Here is a 19,587-nt window from a genome sequence, read left to right as displayed (position 1 = left end):
GCGTCTTGGGGAGCTCCTTCCCAGGTTTGAGCAGCACGGACCAGAGGGGGTCCTCCGTTCATTTCTTCGTTCATTCATTCCACGGGCATGCATTCAGACCCCCAGCCCCTAAAATAGGTGCTAGTCCTCCCCACGAGCAAGGCACAGGGAGCCACATGGCGAGCAGACGGGATGCGGCGCCGTGAGCCAGACTGGAGGAACTGGTGGGGTTCTGGTCGCCGAGTGCTGGGAAGGCTCCAGGTATAGCGGCGGCGCAGGCGAGGTCGTGCGGTGGGACTGGGCCAGTGGCCGAAGCCAGCGCCCACCTGCAGCAGGACCTGCATCCCCAACCCCTTGGCATCAAGAAGAGAGAGTCCCTGCTTGGCGCTGCTCTGAGCTTGACGCCTCACTCTCGCCTATCTCCCTTGCTAATGAGAGAAAGTGGAGACTGAGGCATGTAGCCTTCAATAAACAACCTTTCCTGGCTAGAATTTACGAATGCTGTTTGGTTTTCATAGTGTTTATTTTTACACTTACCCTCTATTTATGGCAAGTGATGCTGATTTTTCGTTTATGGCAGTAATAAAAGTCTCCTTTTAAGCTGAAATTTTTTAAGTAAAAAGGGAAAGATGCTTTGAAAATAAACATCAAGTAAATTATAGTGCAGGTGGTACAGAAATCCTGCAGAAACGGCAAAGGTGGTCCCCAAGAGCTTGAGCTTGGGAACCCCTCTCTCGGGTATGCCCTTTCCTGCTCTGAGCTCCCCCTGACTGTTCAGATCCCTCTCAGCCTTCAAGTTCAAGCATGCCCCCTCCTCCTAGAAGCCTTCCCTGACTCTGTGCACACGGGCCTGCCCCATCCTCTCCTCGCCCTAGCACCTTGCACGACTGTGTGTGAGTAATGCACACCCTGAACAGCTGTACGTGGCGATCCAGGCTCAGGCCCGGCCATTGTCCACACAGCAGTCACTGGTGTGTGTGTCTCCTGTGGATGGTGGGCTCCTTGAGGGCCAGGGCCTGGCCTGAGCATCCTGGGAGCCCTGCACAGAGCCTGACCCAGGGTAGGGGTTGTTCTTGAGCTTCTGCTGTGTGCCGAAGCCGGCGAGTTCCCTCCACGCACACTGCAATTCCGTGAGCTTTTGTACACAATGGCCCCCTCTCCATTTCTGGAGAAGAGGAAATGTGTCCACTCCAAGAGGAAACAGCCTTTCATTGGCTCTCACCTCCAGTCCTCTTGCTGCAGGTGGCCGGCCGAGCCAGAGGCCACCCAGGAGGAAAGAGGACACTCAGTGCCTCCCAGGGGCTCAGCCTCTCTGCACCCTTCCCTGGGGGGAGGGGCTCTGGCTGTTGCCTGCTTTCTTGGTCCCTGGCGGCTTTTCCATCCGCTTATCTAGTTGCTCCTCTAATGGACATTTTATATCTCCTGATTTCAGGGGTGCAGTGAGATTCATAGATAATCTGGGGCTTCATTAAACACTCCCTCTATCCTTTCCCCCTATCCAGCCTCCCAGCTGGGAGTTAAGGGGGGGCTACACACCCTTCCAGCCCCAGTACCCAGCTGAGTTGGGCACCGAGCAGGCTCTCTGGAAATCGCCCCCCCAGAGTCACACTTGTTAATGCTGAAGGGGAAGGGGAGCGGGAGCTTAGAGAGGACTCAGCTTTTGGCCTGGAAACTTGCAGTCAGCCTTGGGGTTCAAATCTGACTTTGTTTCTTCGCCCTGTGTGACCTCAGGCACCAACACATCCTCTCTGAGCCTTGGTGCTCCTCCTGTGAAATGGGGCTGACAGTAAACAGAAGCACCTCATCAGGTCATTGGGAGAGTGAAGTAGGGTCCTGTGTACAGTGTCTGGCACAGAGGCGGGTTCCTTCCTTTAACACCGGGGCAGGGGGCTGGCCCCGATCGCCTCCCTGTTCTCTGAGCCTTGGTTTCTCCACCTGTAATGAAGGGACAATGGCCCTTGCACCCTGGGGTTGCTGTGAGGGTTATGTGGGATCAAGCACATCAACTTTCTGACTTGTTGAGGGCCTCTGAGCAGAAAGATGATCCCATAGGGTTGCTGGGGCTGGTCAGTAGACCTTAAGGTTGGACAGGGTGGGGATCTGCCGGTGAAGCAGCCGTGGCCCTTTCTGTACCACCAGCATTTGTTTACTGCCCTGGTGGCATTTCACATGACAGCTTTATGGGCTCTCTCGGGGAGCTGCCAGCTTACCTACCTGTTTGGCTGGGCAGCCCCTCGGCTGGGCCCATGTCGGCCAAGGTGGGCTTGGGCACCGTGGTCCTGAGGGCCACAAGGAGGGAGGGTGAGGGGGGCTGTCCTTCTGGGGCCTGATCAGGACCTCCCTGGTTGCCTGTGCCCATATATCTGTCCCCATCCCTCCTTTGTGAGTGCAATCCCCCCAGAATCTCTAGTCTGGCCCATAGTAAGTGCCTAATAAATGTTGTGTGAATGAGCAACTGGATGAATGAGTGATGACTACCTTTTTTATTCTTGTTTTTTTATTAGTTTCTAACTTAAGTTCTCTGGGTTTCTGCCTGACATTTCTTTCTCACTTTATTTATTCAGCACATGGCTAATAGCGCCTCCTACATGCCTGCTCCATGCAGGAAAATGCAGGGGCCCTGCCTGGGGCAGCTCCCAGGCTGGGGGGAAACGCAGACACCTCACTTACCTGTGACCTAACACACTCTAGTGGGGCAGGGAGAGGAGGACTCGGAGACCATCAGGGGCTACCAAGGAGGGCCTGGGTGGAGGGGTAGCCAAGGGCCTGCAGGGCCACTGGTTCTCCTGCTCTCTTCCCTTTGCCTCTCTCTAGCTCCAGCTCTGCCTCCGTTCCCCCGACTAGGAGCTGCTCCCGCCACCAGTCAGTCCTCCTGTTCTCGCTCTGGCAAAGATTGATGGGTGGGCTGGGGTGCAGTTCCTGTAGGCTTCCTGGAGGAAGCAGCCTCAAACCAGATTTGAAGATCGGTACAGCAGGGAGGACTGTGCAGAGGGAAAGGAGATTAGGGGCTGAACCAGAGGGTCTGGGATGGGGAATCTGAGCTCAGAGACAGAGGGAGTTGGGGGCTGGGCTGGGACTGTCTTTGCCAGACAAGCCCCTAGTGAGTCCCACTGGCTGCTTGGGGGAGAAATGAGGAAGGAGAGCAGGGACTGGACTGGTGGATGAGAGGCCATGGGGCCCAGGCGTGAGTGAAATGCAGATGTTGTGTCCACTGCATAGCCTAATGAGGTTATAAGGAAGCATCTTTAAAGCCTTTCTGGAGAAGATAGAATTTGAGCGAGAAGGTGAGAGAGAGCAATGCTGTTTGTTGAGCGCCTACTATGTCCATGAGGCGTATGTTGCCCTCCCCTGCATCCTCTCATTCTCTCCTTTTTTCAGAGAGAACCCGAGGCTCAAAGAGGTAGAGGGGCTTGTCCTGGTTACACAGCTAGGGGGTGGAGGAAACAGGATTTGAACCCAGACCTGAAGGCAAAGCCCTAGATAGCCCAGGGTCTGAAAGGTTAAGAAGGAGGTCAGGGCCCTGCTCTTGAAGGGCAGGAAAGATCTTCCAGGTCATCCCCTGCCTTTCCCAGAAGTGAAACCAAGCTACTAGGGCCAGGGTCACGAGCTGTTTCCTGAAGGTGATGCCCTGATAACTGGGCCTGGGGTTGTTAAATACCCCCCCCCCCCCAATTAAAAGCAGAAAGGAAGAAGATGTTGCATACAATGAGCCTCTTTCTCCTCCTGCAGAATCCTAATTTGTGGACACCGGTTTTAATTGTCTTCCCAGAGAGCCCAGCCCTGCTCGGGCCCTGGGGCTGGAGAACACAATTGCATCCTTCACAAAAATCTATAATTATACCTGCCTCCCAGGGGACTGGCTGCAGGGAGTTACCTGGCAGGGAGGAGGGCTTGGGGACAGGAGGAAGTCAAAGAGGAGAGATGGATTTTATGTCCTAAACTCAGCAAGGATGCTAATGTGGAGATTGGGGGTCTGGGCAGCTGGAGGGAGGAGGTGGGGGTGGGGGATCGGGAAGAGGAGCTACAGGAGCAAGGTCTAGAGTCCTCTTGAATTGGGTGCAAATGTAACTACCGACTGACTCTTAACCTCTCTGAGCCTCAGCTTTCCCACCTGAAAAATGGGCATCATCATGATCACACCGATTCCATGGCATGGCAGTGGGAGCGTGAGAAAATGTGTGTAAAGTGCTTGGCTCAGTGTCTGGCACGAAGCAAGGACTCTGTATTAATTAGTTTATTACTGTATCGTCATCATCCAAGTTAGGACTGATCACCTACCCGTTTCTGGTGCTGAGACGATGTCCCTGCTCAGAGTTAGGAGAGGGAGCAAGACCCTCTTGCCAGTCAGAGCTGCCCCCTTTCAGTGGAGGTGGGAGGAACTGAGCTGCCCTTCTCTAGAGGTGTGTAAGTGGGATGCAGACGTGTGGAGCCCGGCGGCTGAATTTCACCTGATAATTCAGACCAGGTTCTGATGGATGCCTGTGGACCCCTGCCTGGGTCTTGGTCACAATTACTGGTCAGATGTAGGTTCAAAACCCAGCTGTGTGTGAATCTTGGGCAAGTCATGCCATCTTTCCGAGTCTCATTTTCCTCACCTGTCGAATGGGAGTGAGTGGATTAAAGTGTAATAGAGACACAGTGTCTGCATAGTGCTAGGTATGCAGCAGATGCTCAACAAATGGTGTGGATTTTTATTTTTAAACAAGGCTCTCTGGCTTTCCCTTTCTGCCTTGGCTCACACCACTCCCTTCCTTCTTGCCTCTGCCACACATCCTTCAGGGCCTGGCTGACATGCCACCTCCTCCTCTCTCAAGCTTCCCTTCCCCCAAGTAGAAGCGACCACCCCTTCCCAGTGTCCAGGGCTCTGCTCTTAGGACATACATTACTTTCTCTCTCAGATTGTCTGAGCTGGTGGGGTTCTCGGTCCATGAATTCTAATCCCCATTGTACAGAGGAGCAAACTGAGGCTCAGAGAGGAGGAGAGATTCTCCCAAGGTCACACAGCAAGTCTGTTGGCAGAAACAGGCTCTGTCCTCCATCCCTGGCTCCCAGTCCTGCACTCCGGATGCTTTCCTGGACACCCGGCTTCTCCCTGAGTGATGGCGGGGGATCCTGGGGCGGTGCCTGGAACAGGCCTTCATGTTGCCATCTGTGAACAGGGAGACTCAGATATGCCATCAAATGCACAGAGCCTCAGTTTCCCCACTTGACAGTATGCAAACATACTGCCCCCTTCACTACTAAGGTTGGGGCCAGTGGGTTCTAAGGGGGCCTTCCCCACCCCACCCCACCTAGGCAGCTCCTGGCAGGGTCAGAGGGAATCAGAGCTTGGGACCAGAGCCCACTGTGGGAAGAGCTGGTGGCCACACCCACACCAACTTACCTGGTTCCATGATTTCTTGGAGCCAGACTCTTTCTCCATCTTCTGACCAAAAGTGTCCCCCGCTTCCTGGCTCAGGACTATCTGGGCAACACCTCCTCTGGGAAGCCTTCCCTGCTGGCCTCAGGCTGGGTGAAATGTCTCCTCTGTGCCTGCCCAGGCCTTGCACTCAGAATAAAACAGACACCTCCCCCCCCCCCCCTTCTGCCCCACAGGACCCTGTAAGGTTGGCCACTTCAGACTGTTTCTTTTTAAGGAAAAAGAGCTCTATAACCAGCAAGAGTTTGAATTCTATGGGAAGACTACGGGCTTGGGAGCCAGACAAACCTGGGTTCAAATGCAGGCTCTAAGAGTTGCCTTGGAAGAGTCACTCCCTGGCACTGGGCCTTGGCTGCCACCTCTGAGCAGTGGGGACATGGGAGGGGCGAGAAGCTGAGGCTGGCTCTGAGTCCTCGCCTGCTGGGATGCCAGTCAGACATGGCCCTGAGCACCGGCTGTGTAGTTGGTCTAAACTGAGATGTGTTGTGATCATGTAAAGTACACAGTGGATTTCCAAGACTTAGCAAAACAAAAGAATGTAAAATATCTCATTAATGATTATTATTATTTGAAATAATATTTTGGATATTTTGGGTTAACTAAAATGTTAAAATTTATTTCTCTTGTTTAAAAAAACGTTTGTTTTTTTTGTTAAGCCTCACCAGAGGATATTTTTTTCCATTGATTTTTAGAGAGAGAGGAGGACGGGGGGTGGGGAGGGGAGAGAGAGAGACATCGATTGATGAACCTGCAACCCAGGTACCTGCCCTTGACCAGAATCGAACCCGAGACCCTTCTGTGCTCAGGCCAACACTCTAACACCAAGCCACATGCCAGGCTTTTTTAACTTTTTAAATATGGCCACTAGAAACTTAAAGAGTCTGCATGCCTCGAATTTGTTTCTGTTTCTGTTGGACAGTCCTCTCTATGTGACCATTCCTGGGATTCAAGGGCAGAGGCGGCTGTGTGGTGGGTCCACCAAGGCTTTTTGGGGTGAGAGGGCCTGGCCAAGGACTTGGGGCCTGGGGCCTGACCTTGCCGGCCCTGGCTGCTGAGCAGCCCCAGGCTAGACACTGCTGCCTCTGATCAGTAAAAAGAGCTGGCGGCCAGGGTCAGAATTTTCAGTCATTTTGGGCAGGCCAGTGGACAGAGGGAGACTGAACGAGGGTGAGCAGAAGCCCTGTCCCTCCACAGGTCACCCCCCGATGGAGCCTCCACCCCCACCCAAGGAAGCCCACCTCAGCCCTCCCTTCCACGGGTGTTTCTGCCCTGCTGGGGGGGCCTTGAGGCTGCAGCAGCTATGGGCCGGGTGGGGGAGCTAATGGGGGCCACGCTCCTGGGTGGCCCAGATGCCACCCGGCCCCTTTGTAATCCAGATAACCTGTCCCGAGAAGAGGGAAGGATTGAAATTACAGCTCAGGACAGTGTTTGGAGAGACAGACGAGAGACAGAACACATGGTGGGGAGGGGCCTTCGACGGGTAAAGCGGGGCTTGTTTTCTCCTTCACCTGGCAGCGTGGCGGGGTGCGGGCGGGTGCGGCTCCTGCTGGATCAGGGGATAGTCTGCGTGGGATTTGCTGGGGGAGCTGGGCCCAGGTGGGGACAGCAGGCAGGTGTGGCTCCCACCGCACCTGGAGGCCCTGAGATGATGGAGAATGGCCCACCTGCTCCACACACACACGCAGGGCACCTCCCTACTAACTGTCAGGAACCACGCAGCCCCGGGGAGCCCCGGGTCCCTGTCCTCATGGGCAGTCAGCGTATGCGGTGAACAGACATGTGACGTGACCGGGGTGGCTGGAGGTGGGGCTGGGGGAACCTACTCTGGGTGGTCAAGGACAGTCCGCCTCTCTGCGGGGCCAGGTTTGAGCTGAGCTTTGAGTGGCTTGGCAGGCAAAGAGGGGCCAAGGGAACAGCATTCCAGGCATTGGGAATAGCCAAGGCAAGAGTGAGGTGGGAAGAGGCATGTTCACAGGACAGAGAGACCTGGGGGAGGTGGGCAGGGCCTGACCCCCAACCTGGTGGGTTATCTCCTCAGTGCAGTGGGGGGCCGGGAGGGTTCTGAGCAGGGGTGGCCAGGCCTGATTTGCTTTTACAGAGACAGCGCTGGCTGCTGTGCACTGGGGTTGGGGACAACCCGGGAGGGAACTGGGATGGAGGCGCCTGGAGAAATCTGGAAGAATTAATGAGAAGGGCAGCTTCCTTTCTGGCCTCCTGGCCTCCTTGCTCCCACTTTGCAACCCAGCCCTCCTCTGATCTGTCACTCCCCTGCGTGAGTCTCCCATGGTGCCCACAGGCTCTGGGAGAGAAGCCCGGCTCCGGTGGGGCACTCAGAGCCCCAGGCTGGCTCCTTCATCCTGTCTTACCCCCTGCTGCTCACCCCTCGCTGAGCTGCTCCAGGTGCCCCACCTGAAGCCAGGCGGTTCCCACCTGCAGGCCTGGCTGCTCCCACTCTCCCCACCTCTCCCCCCCACCAGCCTGTGCCCACCGGCCCTGTCGTTCCTGACCCCCGGCCACTCCTCCCCGTTTCTCCGCACAGCCCTGTTCACAGAGATGCCCCACGACATGACGGCGCGGACAGGCGAGGACGTGGAGATGGCCTGCTCCTTCCGCGGCAGCGGCTCCCCCTCCTACTCGCTGGAGATCCAGTGGTGGTACTTGCGGAGCCACAGGGACTGGACCGACAAGCAGGCGTGGGCCTCGAACCAGGTACACCCCAGGAGACGAGAGTTGGACTGGGAGAATCCCGGCCCCCGGGTAGGGGGTGTCTCTGCCCCTCATCTCTTCTGAGGGGCCTGGGCTCCTGCTGTCTGTCCTCTAGCACCCACCTATCTCCCTCCCTTCCCCCTGAAATGGAGGCTTGTTTTCGGGCTGGAGGCAGAGCCAGGCTGAGCACTTAGGACAGGCACAACCAGAAAGGCCTCCAGAGGGCACAGAGTGTAGCTACAGGCGGCTACACTCTTGTGTACAGGTGGGGAAAGTGAAGCCAGAGGGACAGAAGCTGGCTCCAGGTGGGTCTCCTGAGTCACCTTCCATCACTGCCCCAAGCCAAGTGGACAGCTGTTTTGTAAAGGCCCCTGCAGACACAGCAGGCACCGTGGCCCAGCTCACAAGCACCCACGCCCCCTTCCGCACACATGCAGGCCCACCCCGCAGCCGGGCACTGCATGAGCACCTGCCTCTACGCACCGACACGCTCATGTGTGCCCGCCACGGGACCGGGTGCTGTTGGAGTCCCTGCCCACACACCAGGGGGTTGGCAGTTGGCAGTGGGGCTGGTGGCAGGGGGTGGGGTGTACTCCGTACCCTGCCATCAGCCCCATTGCCAACTGCCAACCCCCTGGCTGCCCGAGGATGTTCTGTGGACAGAGCCTGTGGGTCAGCGCAGGAGTACCCATGCCCCCGGGTCCCTGCCCCTCAGCTGGCATCAGTGCAGAAGTGCTGTGCTCTCTTCCTGAGGGGCCCAGCGGGAGCAAGTCCCAGCCGCCCCAGTGGTCACAAGCTCCGTAACACACCCCTCATGACCCTTCCCTTCCCCGCCTCCCTCACTGACTCCCCCACGGACTTGTCCTGGGATCACTCCTAAAGAAACTACTTGCACTTGAGTCCCATCTGGGGGAGCCAGAGCTGAGACACTTTCATTCCCACATTGTGCATGTGCAGATAACATGCAGACGCACACCTCTCTGCCCACCCACTCACATACGAACACGTCCACACACCTTCCTGTGCATACGTGCGCAGGGTCTCACATTCTCAAAGGTTCATCCTCTGACATCTGCACACATACGGAAGAGACTCGTGCTCCTGGGAATGTGGACTCCCCAACGCACGGGCTTAGAGGACTGCGGTGCTCGGAGAAAGCCCGCAGGCAGGGGAGCCGGTCTGCAGCTGGATGCCTCGGGGTCAGCTTGCAGGGAACGGCACGTGGGCAGGGCTCCGACAGCATCTGCTGCAGACACGCGCTCATGTGTGCGACACACCTGAAAATGCAACACACTCGCAGGTGTACAGGCAGACACTCCCACAGACACACCAAGCAGACCCACGGCTTTCCTTCACACATACCCACCCCACTTACCCCCAGATACCCACCTCGCTAAATGCATGGCACACACGGGTTTTGCCCTGACTCACTTCCACCCCCTGAGTGGACACAGAGCCGAGGGACCCCCAGCTCCAGACCCAGGGGCTCCCAGAGTGTCACCTGCTGTAGCTAGAATCTTAGCTGTTGTCCGAACCCCCACCCTGTGGTGCTAATGGCTTGTCTCTGCTTTCTCCACCCCTCCTGCTCCCAACAGCTAAAAGCATCTCAGCAGGAAGACGCAGGGAAGGACGCCACCAAAATAAGTGTGAGTTCTGTAATGACTTCTCACAAGGGCGCTAATGGAGGACACAGCTGTAATTTAAAAAAAAAAAATCTGGTCCAGTACAGTGGGGAGCTTGGGCAAGAAGATGGAGGAGAGGAAAAAAGAAGGGGGGTGGCTCTGATCTGTTTTTTAAAAGCTGGAGATTTTTCAAGTTCATTGAATGACAGGCACAAAAAATGACAGGGGGAGAGAAGACACATTCTCTCCTGTCGGGAACCAAGGCTGCGTGTGTCCCTGATGCTTCATGTCTGTCTCAGCAGCGTTTTTTATTTGTGGAACCAACAGGGCCTAATGAGACTGAGTGGGCTTTTTTCGGCCCCTCATGACTGACAGCTGCAGCCTCTCACGGTCACTTGGGTCCTCTGGCTCCTGGGGCGAGGCGGGTGGGGGAGCTGTGCCAAAGGATTTCAGGACTGGCTGGGCCTTTTATGCATTGATTCATTTTATCATTGCTACACCTCTATAGGGAAGGGCAAGCACTCGCCCATTTTACAGGTGGGGCAACTGAGGCTCAGAGACTTGCTAGAGGTCATGGTGAGGCTGAGCTGACTCAAGGACTTTGTCTCTGGGCTATGCTGGAGCCCAGAGAGGTGGGGAACCCAGAGAGACAGTTTTTGTGGTGAAGGGCACCCAAAGGGGCCTGGAAGAGGCAGGCAGAATTGAGAAAGGAGGTGAAAGGGACTGAGTAGAGGGGCAGGCCTGGGGATACATGTGGCCACAGGACCAAGGTGGGATTGTGCATGGGGCCTGAAGTCAGCTGGCAGAAAGCTAGAAGTCCACCACCAGCACACTCAGCAAATGCAGGTGCTGCAGGGTATAGGTGTGCATGTGTGGGGCATGGCCTCTAAGTTCATTCTTCTGCTGCTGCTTCCACAACTTTTCAAGGACTTGGGGAGCTCAGGACCCCAAAGGCAACCAGACACAGACACATGGAGGAGCCACAGCAGAAGTCACAGTGTAGGGTGGGCACTTGGAGGCAGGCATTGGAGGTGGCAGAGTAGAGGCAGGGAGGCCTGGGCGAGGTTCCCGCAGCTCCTTAGGCAAGAGGTGGCCAGATGAGAAAAGAGGGCCTTAAAAGCATCATTTGTGCTGTTTGCTGCAGGGCCTTTCAGAGTTGGGGTCTGGAAATTTGAGCCATTTCCAGTTTCGGGTGGCTGCTGGTCCACCCCCTGTCTACCCCCAACCCCTCACCCCCACTCTCTCTCCCAAGGGCATGTCCCTAGGTAATGTCCAGTTTCTTGCTCAAACACCCACAGGAAAGTTCAGACAGGTAGGGATCTCTGTGTATATTTATACACCCGCTCATCGTGGCCCTCTCTCCTGTGATTTTGTTTGGGGTTTAAGGAGCATCTCAGGCAAAGGAGAGAATAATCTAATTGATTTAGAGGATTAGAATTTGAGGCTGCTGGGCCCCACGTGAGGGGAATGTGAGGATGCTAATTAGTTAAATAAAATAAATGTGCTCGGAGTGATTGCGCAACCACTGCCCCGCACCCCCAGGCCCTGCGACTCTGTACCAGCTGGGGCTCCGGAGATCTGCTTAGGGACTCAGTCTCAGACCCGGCGCCTCCTGCGGACAGTGTCACACGCGTGACTGCTCTTAAATACACAGACATTCAGCTGGCCGGCGCCTGTAAGCAGCTGCCCACCCTAGTTTCCTGCAGTCTAGGAGAAGGTCAGACTTTTTTTTGTCACCTTCAAGTCTCTGGGCTCCCTGCTCACCCTCTGGGCTGTCTCATCTTGCTTGACCCAGCTCGCCTTCCTCTCCCAGCCGTGCTGCCTTTCTGCCTTCTCACAGGCCAGCCCCTCTGTCTGTCCCTCTCTCTTCCTCCAGCGCTGAGCTCAGGAAGCCAGTCTCCCTGGACCCTGCGACTCAGCCAGAACCCTGACTTTCCCCTGCTGGCTGCGTTTTCGTCTGTAGTTATCCGTTCCTGTGACTCCCCCTGGAGACAGTAGGGCTGAACTGTGCCTGCCTGATTCACGGTTACATTTCCAGAGCCTAGCATGGTGCCTGGCACATAATAGGTGCCCAATGAGAAGTTACCAAATGACTGTCACGCATACATACACACACCCAGGCCAATGGGTGCGTAAACCTGGACAGATTTCGACACACGGACATGGTAACATGGCATGCAGCCCATGCCTGGACTTGCATGTATGCAGGTGACGTAGAGGAGTGAAGGACTCGTGTGGGACTTCACTCCTTCCCATCCTGCAGAACCCAGGCCCTATTCTGCAGGAACCAGCTGAACCAAGTAGGAATTCCAGCCCAGTAGTCCCGTGTCTTCTAAAAATCCCAATTTCAGTAGAGTATCTCCTGATTTTTAACTGTTGGAACCAATTTGATTTTTGGAAAACACCATGGGAGGCAAACAGTGCAGTTGACCAGCTGGGCAGCTTTGGGGTTCTGGGGGGGCTCAGTGACCTGTTGGGGCACCGTGGTTACCCTGAGAGGGTTCAGAGAGGCTGTGCTGAGTGTGGGGTTGGGACTGTGAGGACACAGTGGGGCCAGCACTGAGGTCCTGGGAGCCGAGTCTTGGCTCCAGCTCTGCCCCCTCCCCACGCCTCCCTTTCCCCACTCACTGCTAACACTTTTATGGAAACTGTAAAGTCCTATGGATTTGGCCATGTGAATGATAGTGGTTACTGGAGTGGAAATTTAACATGAGTTTGTAAATCACAGACTCCTGTTCCCAGCACACACCGGGGTTGGAGCTGTGAAAGAGGCCCAGCTTCTCTGCAGGGAACCGGACAGGAACCAAAGGATCTGCTGTGTGGGTGGGAGGACAATAATAATAATAGTAATGCGGATAACATTTATTGAATGCTTGCCATATGCCAGGAACCATGCTGAGCACTTTACATGAATTATCTCATTTAGCTGGGGGCCTGGGGGAGGACCCCTGACCTTAAAAACATCTCTCCAGGTAGTGTGTATTTGCCGGGGATTCCGCCATCAGGGCCTCCTGCCTGTGGCTCAGGCAGATTCTCCTGCCTATCAGCAACTTTCAAGTTCTGGAAGTTTTTCTTTTGATCTAATTGAAGTTCTTTGTTTTACAATTTAGGTTAGTTTCCCCTTAACCAGTTTTGCAAGTAGAGATGGCTCCCAACTTTCTAATTTTAAGATGAGGTGAAATTCTCCACACACACCTTTGCTCCCAGGGGGCCCAGCTGCCTTCATACAGGTAGTTCCTCCTTCAGTCTAACTGAAGTCATTTGTGCTATAGATTCAGTTCACGTAACCCGCTTCGGACTTGAAGAGCCATGGGAAGCCCAGGTCCCCATGTACATGTGGCTCAGTGCTCTGGTCCACTCATCCTAACCCTCCCTCCCTGCCAGCCAAACCCCAAAAGCCAGAACAGCCCAAGAGCTCTCAGGAAGCACACTGCAGCCCCATCATGTATCTCCATATATGGTTAGTTAAAAGGCATCTGCGTTTGTCAGATCAACCAAGTGGCCCTTCAGCTCAGGCCCCTCCTGCCCTGCCTGGCTGCCCCCACCTGTGGTGCACATGTGGGTGCCGCCGGGGTGGGGGCCGGGACCCCTGGAGCAGTCCACGCAGCCTGCGTCCTTCCCAAAGTATTATCAGCCCGAGTGGCGGATCAGGGTTTCCTGTGATGTCATTTTCTTCTATAGACATTTCTATCTTTTCTTGAAATTCCTGCAGTAACTCACAGCACACACAGGGCATTAGGTCCTGCAGTCTGCGAGGAAGGCGAGACGCATGTGGATGCAAAAATCACTCCATCTGTTATTGGGGAAATTGAGGTAACCCTTTCCCCACTGGGTGCTACGGGTGGGGTCCTTAACCATATTGCGAGAAAAAGAATTTTCTGAGGCTCACACGGGATTATGAATGATTTTTATTTATGTGGAATTACATCTCGGGTTTCCAAAGTCCCATTTCCTCTAGTCCAGTTGTAGAAGAGTGTAGTGGGGGCTTCAGTGGAGCTAAAATCAGAGTCGGTGTCCAGAGTTTCCGTTTCATGTTGCAGCCGGGTCCGGTTCAGCATCAGGCTAGTTCATACAGTCCATTAGTCCACTGTGAGTGGGGTCCACATGGCATGGGCCACAGCAGAGAATGCCAGGAAGCAGGAGTGAGAGCCCCGCAAACCAGGAGTCAACCAAGAGAGCGAACTCCTTTGTTTAGGGAATTAAATATCCCAAATTTCACGCCCTTGCAGTGGCCACTCCCATTCTGGCCAATGACCTGTTCCCAGGTGTGACTGACAGGCAATACCTTCCCAATGTCACCCCCATCTTTACTGGGCACTGGGTACCTATCTTCCCTTTGCCCAGACCCCTGGGAGTTGTGTCTTCCTGGAGAAGCTGCCCAAATGACATGCCTATGATATATGGCCTTCCCTTTGTGCCTTTCCTGTTATTAATAATTAGGTTAATTACAACAGTATCACATCCATCCTGGGAATCCATAGAGCAGCCAGCCTGCAGTTGAGGGCTGGGAAGAGGCCTCTTCTTAGGCCATGGTCACACACACCCATGCCCTCAGGGTGCTCCCAGTCAACGTGGGAGATGGATGTTAACCCGATAATCACACGATGAAAAGTCAAATGACAATTGCGATCATCAAAATGAAGAGAACTGCCTGGGAGTCTGAGCCAGTAACAGGACCTGACCTTGCCCGGGTGGGGGGGTCTGGAGGGCTTCCTGGAGGAGGTGTTATTTGAGGTGAGCACTGAAGTATAGAGGAGTTGACTAACAGTAAGGGGAACTTCTCTGGGAGTGTATGTTGGAGGAAATATTGGAGGCTGGTGTGGCCAAGGGGAGGCAGGGGTGAGACCCCAAAGTGCCCCCCCTCCTGACAACCACTTCAGGGATCAGTAGTAGGAAGGGTTCTAAGCTGGGGGCATTTTGAAAAGATCTATCTGGCTGTCATGGGAGAACAGGTTGGAGGGGGCCCAAGTGGCTTCGGGGAGACCCAGGAGGAGGCTGGGGTAATGACCCAGATGAGAGAAGCTAGGGCCTGGCTCTGGCCAGTGCGCGAGGATCTGGATCCTGGAGGGGAGGGGAGGGGAGGGGAGGGGAGGGGAGGGGAGGGGAGGGGAGGGGAGGGGAGGGGAGGGGAGGGGCCCAGTGATGTTTAGAGGAAAGATGGAGATTCGGAGATGGATTGTGCCTGAGTGTGGAAGCTCAATGGGAATGATGACTTGGGAGGGTCAGGCTACAGTAGGGAGGCTTTCTGGGGCCCAGATTTGGGGAGACCCTGAGTTGGGTTCTGAACATGCCGACAGGCCGGTGGAGTGGTTGGGTGTTGCTGATGGAGGCACCGGAGTGGCAGAGCTCAGAGCAGGACCTGGCCTGGGGCAGGGACCATCTGACCCTTGTTCCCCAGCCCAGCCCCTCCCCGGGGCCACCACATCACTCTTAGGCCTCAGCCATGAGGCCACATGTAGGAAAGGTCTGGCACCAGGGATACGCATTGGCGGTGCTAGAGAGAAAAATACCAGCCTGTCTGCTGGATGGCCAGGGGCCTGGCCTTGCCTGGAAAGGCCTGGGCCACAGGCAAGCAGGGAGGAGACTGCTCTTGGCCATGGTGTGGACTTGCCTTGCTTCTTTCAGCATAATTAGGTGCTTAATTGCACCACTAGGGCCTGTCGATGCTTGTGTCGCCGTGATTATGATTTACAGCCAGGCTGCCGCGTGGGGGTCTCTTCTTCTGGCCTCTTCAGTCACATTAGACGTCTGGGCTGCAGGATTTTCTGCCCAATTTGTGAATGATGAGATCCAACAGGATGCTTCTGCCACCCCCAGGAAGCTGAAGCAGGATGATGGGGCCCCTCCCACAGACTGTCCCTGAGAAGAGCTAGGCTCCCCTAAAGCATGGAGGGTTGGGGGCCTGGGGAATGAGGTGGGAGGGGGTGGAAAGACAGACCTGAGGTTTCCTGGTCATGGGAGGCTCCCCACAGATGTGTTTAAGTCTGGTTTCTCTCACCAGCTGGGAGCCTTGGGGAAATCACTTCACCTTCCTGAGCCTCAGTTTACTGACCCATACAATGGGTATCTTAGAAGTGCCTGCATCATGGGGTGTTATCGTGAGGTTTAAATAAGATGTGTGGAGCTTTAGCACGTGATCTCACAGTGGCCATAAACATGAGCTACCAGCACCACTATTACTGTTATTGTTTTATTATTGCCTTCTCCAGACACTGCTTAAAAGCACAGATCACTGGGGTGGGAGGGAGCAGTGTGTATGTGTCCTTCCCCTTCGCCCCGTGAGGTCTGCACTCTGCATGTGACTGTGAGCCCATGCGGGCATTGCTCTGTCACCAGCGCCTAGCTCAGAGGGGGTGCTTGATAAATGTGTGTCAAATGAATGGATGTTATAGCCCAAGAAACCCAAGGCCAGGGAGCTGTGACTGTCAGGGTCAGACCCAGCCTCCAGTACCCCTGCAGTGTTCCTGGTCCCCAGTCCCCCTCCTCCTCTCTGGAGAGGAAGAGCTTCTGAAAGCCACATGTGTTTGCTGGCAGAGGGTGACAGGGAGGGAGGGAGCCATGGAAGGAGGGAGCCTGGCCAGGCCCTAGCGCCCCGGGGCGAGCCAGGGTGGGCAGAGGGGTGGGCCCGCTCCATGCTCCCTCCCTAGGAGCGGCTGCTCCCAGCGCCTCACATTATTACACCATTAGCGCCTTGTAGGGCTGACAAATGAAGGATAATTAATATCCGTGAGGGAAACAGATGTTGAGGTAATTCGTTCCCGCTGTGCATTTGCAACAGCAACCCCTCATCCCCCAGAGCCTGGCAGGGCCGCAGGACCTCTCCCTGCCCTTGGTCAGAGGCCATGGAATGGGCAGGGCTGGCAGCCTCCAGCTGGGCCCAGCCCCAGCCACCACGAAGGGGCGCCTGGCCCCCACCGAGGGCTGCTGCAGGGGCCTCCCACTGCTCGCTATTGGGAAGTTCTGCCTGCGGCCCACGTCATGCCTCATGCTGAACCACAAGCCTGTGTTTTCCTCCTTCCTTGGGGATAATGACCTCGGAATGAGGGAGGATGGGCCAGGCCCCCTGCTGCTGCCCACCTGCCCTCTTCCCTTCTGGAGTCCCACCCCCCTCATGGCCCTGCCAGCTCCTGCTGCTGGCAAAACAAAATAGATATTCCTTCCCTCATGGAATTTATAATTTAGCCAGAGAGAGGAACAAAAATCAAGTCAACAGACAAATCCATTAAGTGGTTCTCAAACTGTGATGACTGCTATGAAGGAAACAGAGGGTTATGATGGAAGGTTTCTTGGAGAAGGTGATGTTTGAGGATGAATGGGAGGCAAGTAGGTGAAGAGAGATGGGGCAGAGCCTTCAGGTACAGAAACCAGCATGTGCAAAGGTCCTGAGGTCAGAAAGAGCTCGGCATTTGGGAGGAGATGAGAAGGACATTTGGGACCAGGGAGGCCAGAGCAGACGAGTGAAATGATTGGAAGTCACATGTGTGAGTGCCCAGCAGTCTCTCAAACAAGTCTGCAGAGTGAACATACCCCTTTGGAAACCATGCTCCTCAATCTGGCTTCCTCACCGTACAGGTCATTAGCAGGGGCTTCCCCCTCCAGGAGTTGGGGCCTGGTGAGAACAGAGCAGCTGATTGTCTTCTCCCACCCTCCATGGGCTCAGTGCCATGGCCCCAGGTCTGGAGCCCAGTCAGCTCTCCCCTGGGCCTGGTGAGCCTGTATGTGAGAGGTGGTAAGATTACTGGGAAGATAAGGGGGTCACCAGCTGGCAGTTGGGAACTTATCTCCGATGTTCTGTCTAGATGGGGGCAGGGGCTGCAGGAGGTGGGGCAGGGAAGTAAGAAGGGCCTAACTCAGAAGGGGCCAGGGAAGGATGGAAGCCCCTTCTCACCACTCCCTCCTCTCCACAGGCCCAACTGCCCCCTTCCTTTTTCTAACTTTTAAAAATTTGAATTGTAGACTTACAGAAAGTTGCAAAAATAGAGTCCTCTGTATCCTCTGCCTAGCTTTCTCAGTGATATATTTTAAATAACGGTCCAGCTGTCTTTTCTCACTTAGTTGAAGAAAACTCACAGTAGCTTTATGTTCATAGCAGACTTACCCCAATGTCCATCAACAGGTGGCTGCATAAACACTTTGTGATATATTCACGCGATGGGATACTACACAGCAATGAAAAAGGACAGACTGGGACATGCAACATGGAGAATCTCGCTGATATCATGTTGTATGAGACAAGCTGCGCAGGAAAGAGTTCAAGAACAGGCAGAACTAATCTATGATAGAAGTCAGGGTAGTTAACCCCATGGTAGGGAGCATTGATGAGGAAGGGCCACAAGGGTGCGCTCCAGAGGGTTATAAACGGCCCTGCCTTGCTCTGGTTGGTGGTTGCACAGGGAAACACTTGAGTAAAATTTTATCAAGCGTGTACTTTACTGTATATAAGTTAAATTTAAATTTAAAAATAAATATTTAAAAACCCAATCAAAGAAATAAACAAAAAGCCAGAGTATAAAGACAAATATCACAGACCCTTGTTTTGTTCCCCCAACGGGGGTGAACAGTTATTAAAATACTGGTATATTTGTGATCCGCCTTTACTTTTTTTAAAGAAATAAAACATTTCGGACTAAGCTCAAACTCACTTTGCAGCCCATCCCGGGTCCACAGCCCTCCCCTGGCCTGCATCCCTAAAGGCAGCCTCTCACATGAGGCCAGTGTTCCCTCCTGTCTATTGTACACACCCAAGTCTCCAAAACCAGTCTAGAGTACTTTTATGTGTTTATTTACAGAAATAGCATCACACCGTAGGAATTTTGCAATGAGATCTCCCTTCCTGCGAGTCACTGGGCTAGCCGTGCCTGGCGCTAGGTTTTCCCTTTTAACTGCTGTGCCGTTTTCCATAGAATGAACTGACTTCCACTTACGTATCTGCCCTGTTGATGGACATGGACGTTGCTTCTGCTCTTTTCCGTTGCACTCCGTGTGCCCTTGTGGGAGTGCCTCTGGGGCCCCGCCCTGGAAGTGGGCTCCCTGAACGCCCTCCTGTCCTCCTGCCGCCCCATGGCCAGGTCACAGTCTCTCTGTCGCCCCCAGGTGGTCAAAGTGGTGGGCAGTAACATCTCCCACAAGCTGCGCCTGTCCAGGGTGAAGCCCACGGACGAAGGCACCTACGAGTGCCGAGTCATCGACTTCAGCGACGGCAAGGCCCGGCACCACAAGGTCAAGGCCTACCTGCGGGTGCAGCCCGGGGAGAACTCGGTCTTGCACCTGCCCGAAGCCCCGCCCGCCGCGCCCGCCCCGCCGCCCCCCAAGCCTGGCAAGGAGCTGCGGAAGCGATCCGTGGACGACGAGGCCTGCAGCCTCTAGACTGATGCCAGCCCCTGCCCCCACGCCCCTAAGGCTGTACAGAGTGCATGAGGAGCTGCTGGACGCTGGGGACGGGACTGCCTGGGTCCAGCCGCCTCCCCATCCCCCAGACCGCCTGTGGCCACCACTTAGGCCCTCTGACCACCACCCCTTTGCTCAGCATGTAAGCCCCACTCAGCCCTTCCTTTTCGGATCCCTGTGGTGACCTGGCTCGGAGGAGGTGGCCCTGGGCACCATGGGGACAACCACCCCGGACACTGGGGCGGGACACCACGCTGGGGCCAGGCTGCCCTCTTTGGTCACCAGCTTCAGTGGAGTCCAGTGTTTCGCTTTGCTTGCTTGTCCCTGAATCCTGTCCCTAGCCTGGGCCTCCCAGCCTTACTCTCCCTCCTCCCCACCATCCCCTGCTTGGACCTGGGGATATGGACAGCGACCCCTCCCCGAATTTGGACTTGAATCTCTGAGCAGAGCTAGGACCTCTCCCCTGGCGAAGAG

General features: G+C 55.1%; 1 protein-coding gene across 1 annotated transcript in view; it reads left to right on the top strand.

Moving 5' to 3' along the window:
- The window catches only part of VSTM2L (V-set and transmembrane domain containing 2 like), a 32,025-nt gene extending 12,737 nt beyond the window's left edge, over positions 1-19,288 (top strand). Inside the window, exons 2-4 of the mRNA XM_087818552.1 lie at positions 7,938-8,107; positions 9,700-9,750; positions 18,820-19,288. Coding sequence (XP_087674678.1) covers positions 7,938-8,107; positions 9,700-9,750; positions 18,820-19,092 — 494 coding nt within the window. The 3' untranslated portion in view covers positions 19,093-19,288. The remainder of the gene's footprint in view (positions 1-7,937; positions 8,108-9,699; positions 9,751-18,819) is intronic.
- Positions 19,289-19,587: the final 299 nt, after the last annotated feature.

This window comes from Miniopterus natalensis, chromosome 7 (genome assembly GCF_054644295.1).
Source record: "Miniopterus natalensis isolate mMinNat1 chromosome 7, mMinNat1.hap1, whole genome shotgun sequence".
In the NCBI taxonomy this organism is placed as follows: domain Eukaryota; kingdom Metazoa; phylum Chordata; class Mammalia; order Chiroptera; family Miniopteridae; genus Miniopterus; species Miniopterus natalensis.
This window is presented reverse-complemented; position numbering and strand designations above follow the sequence as displayed.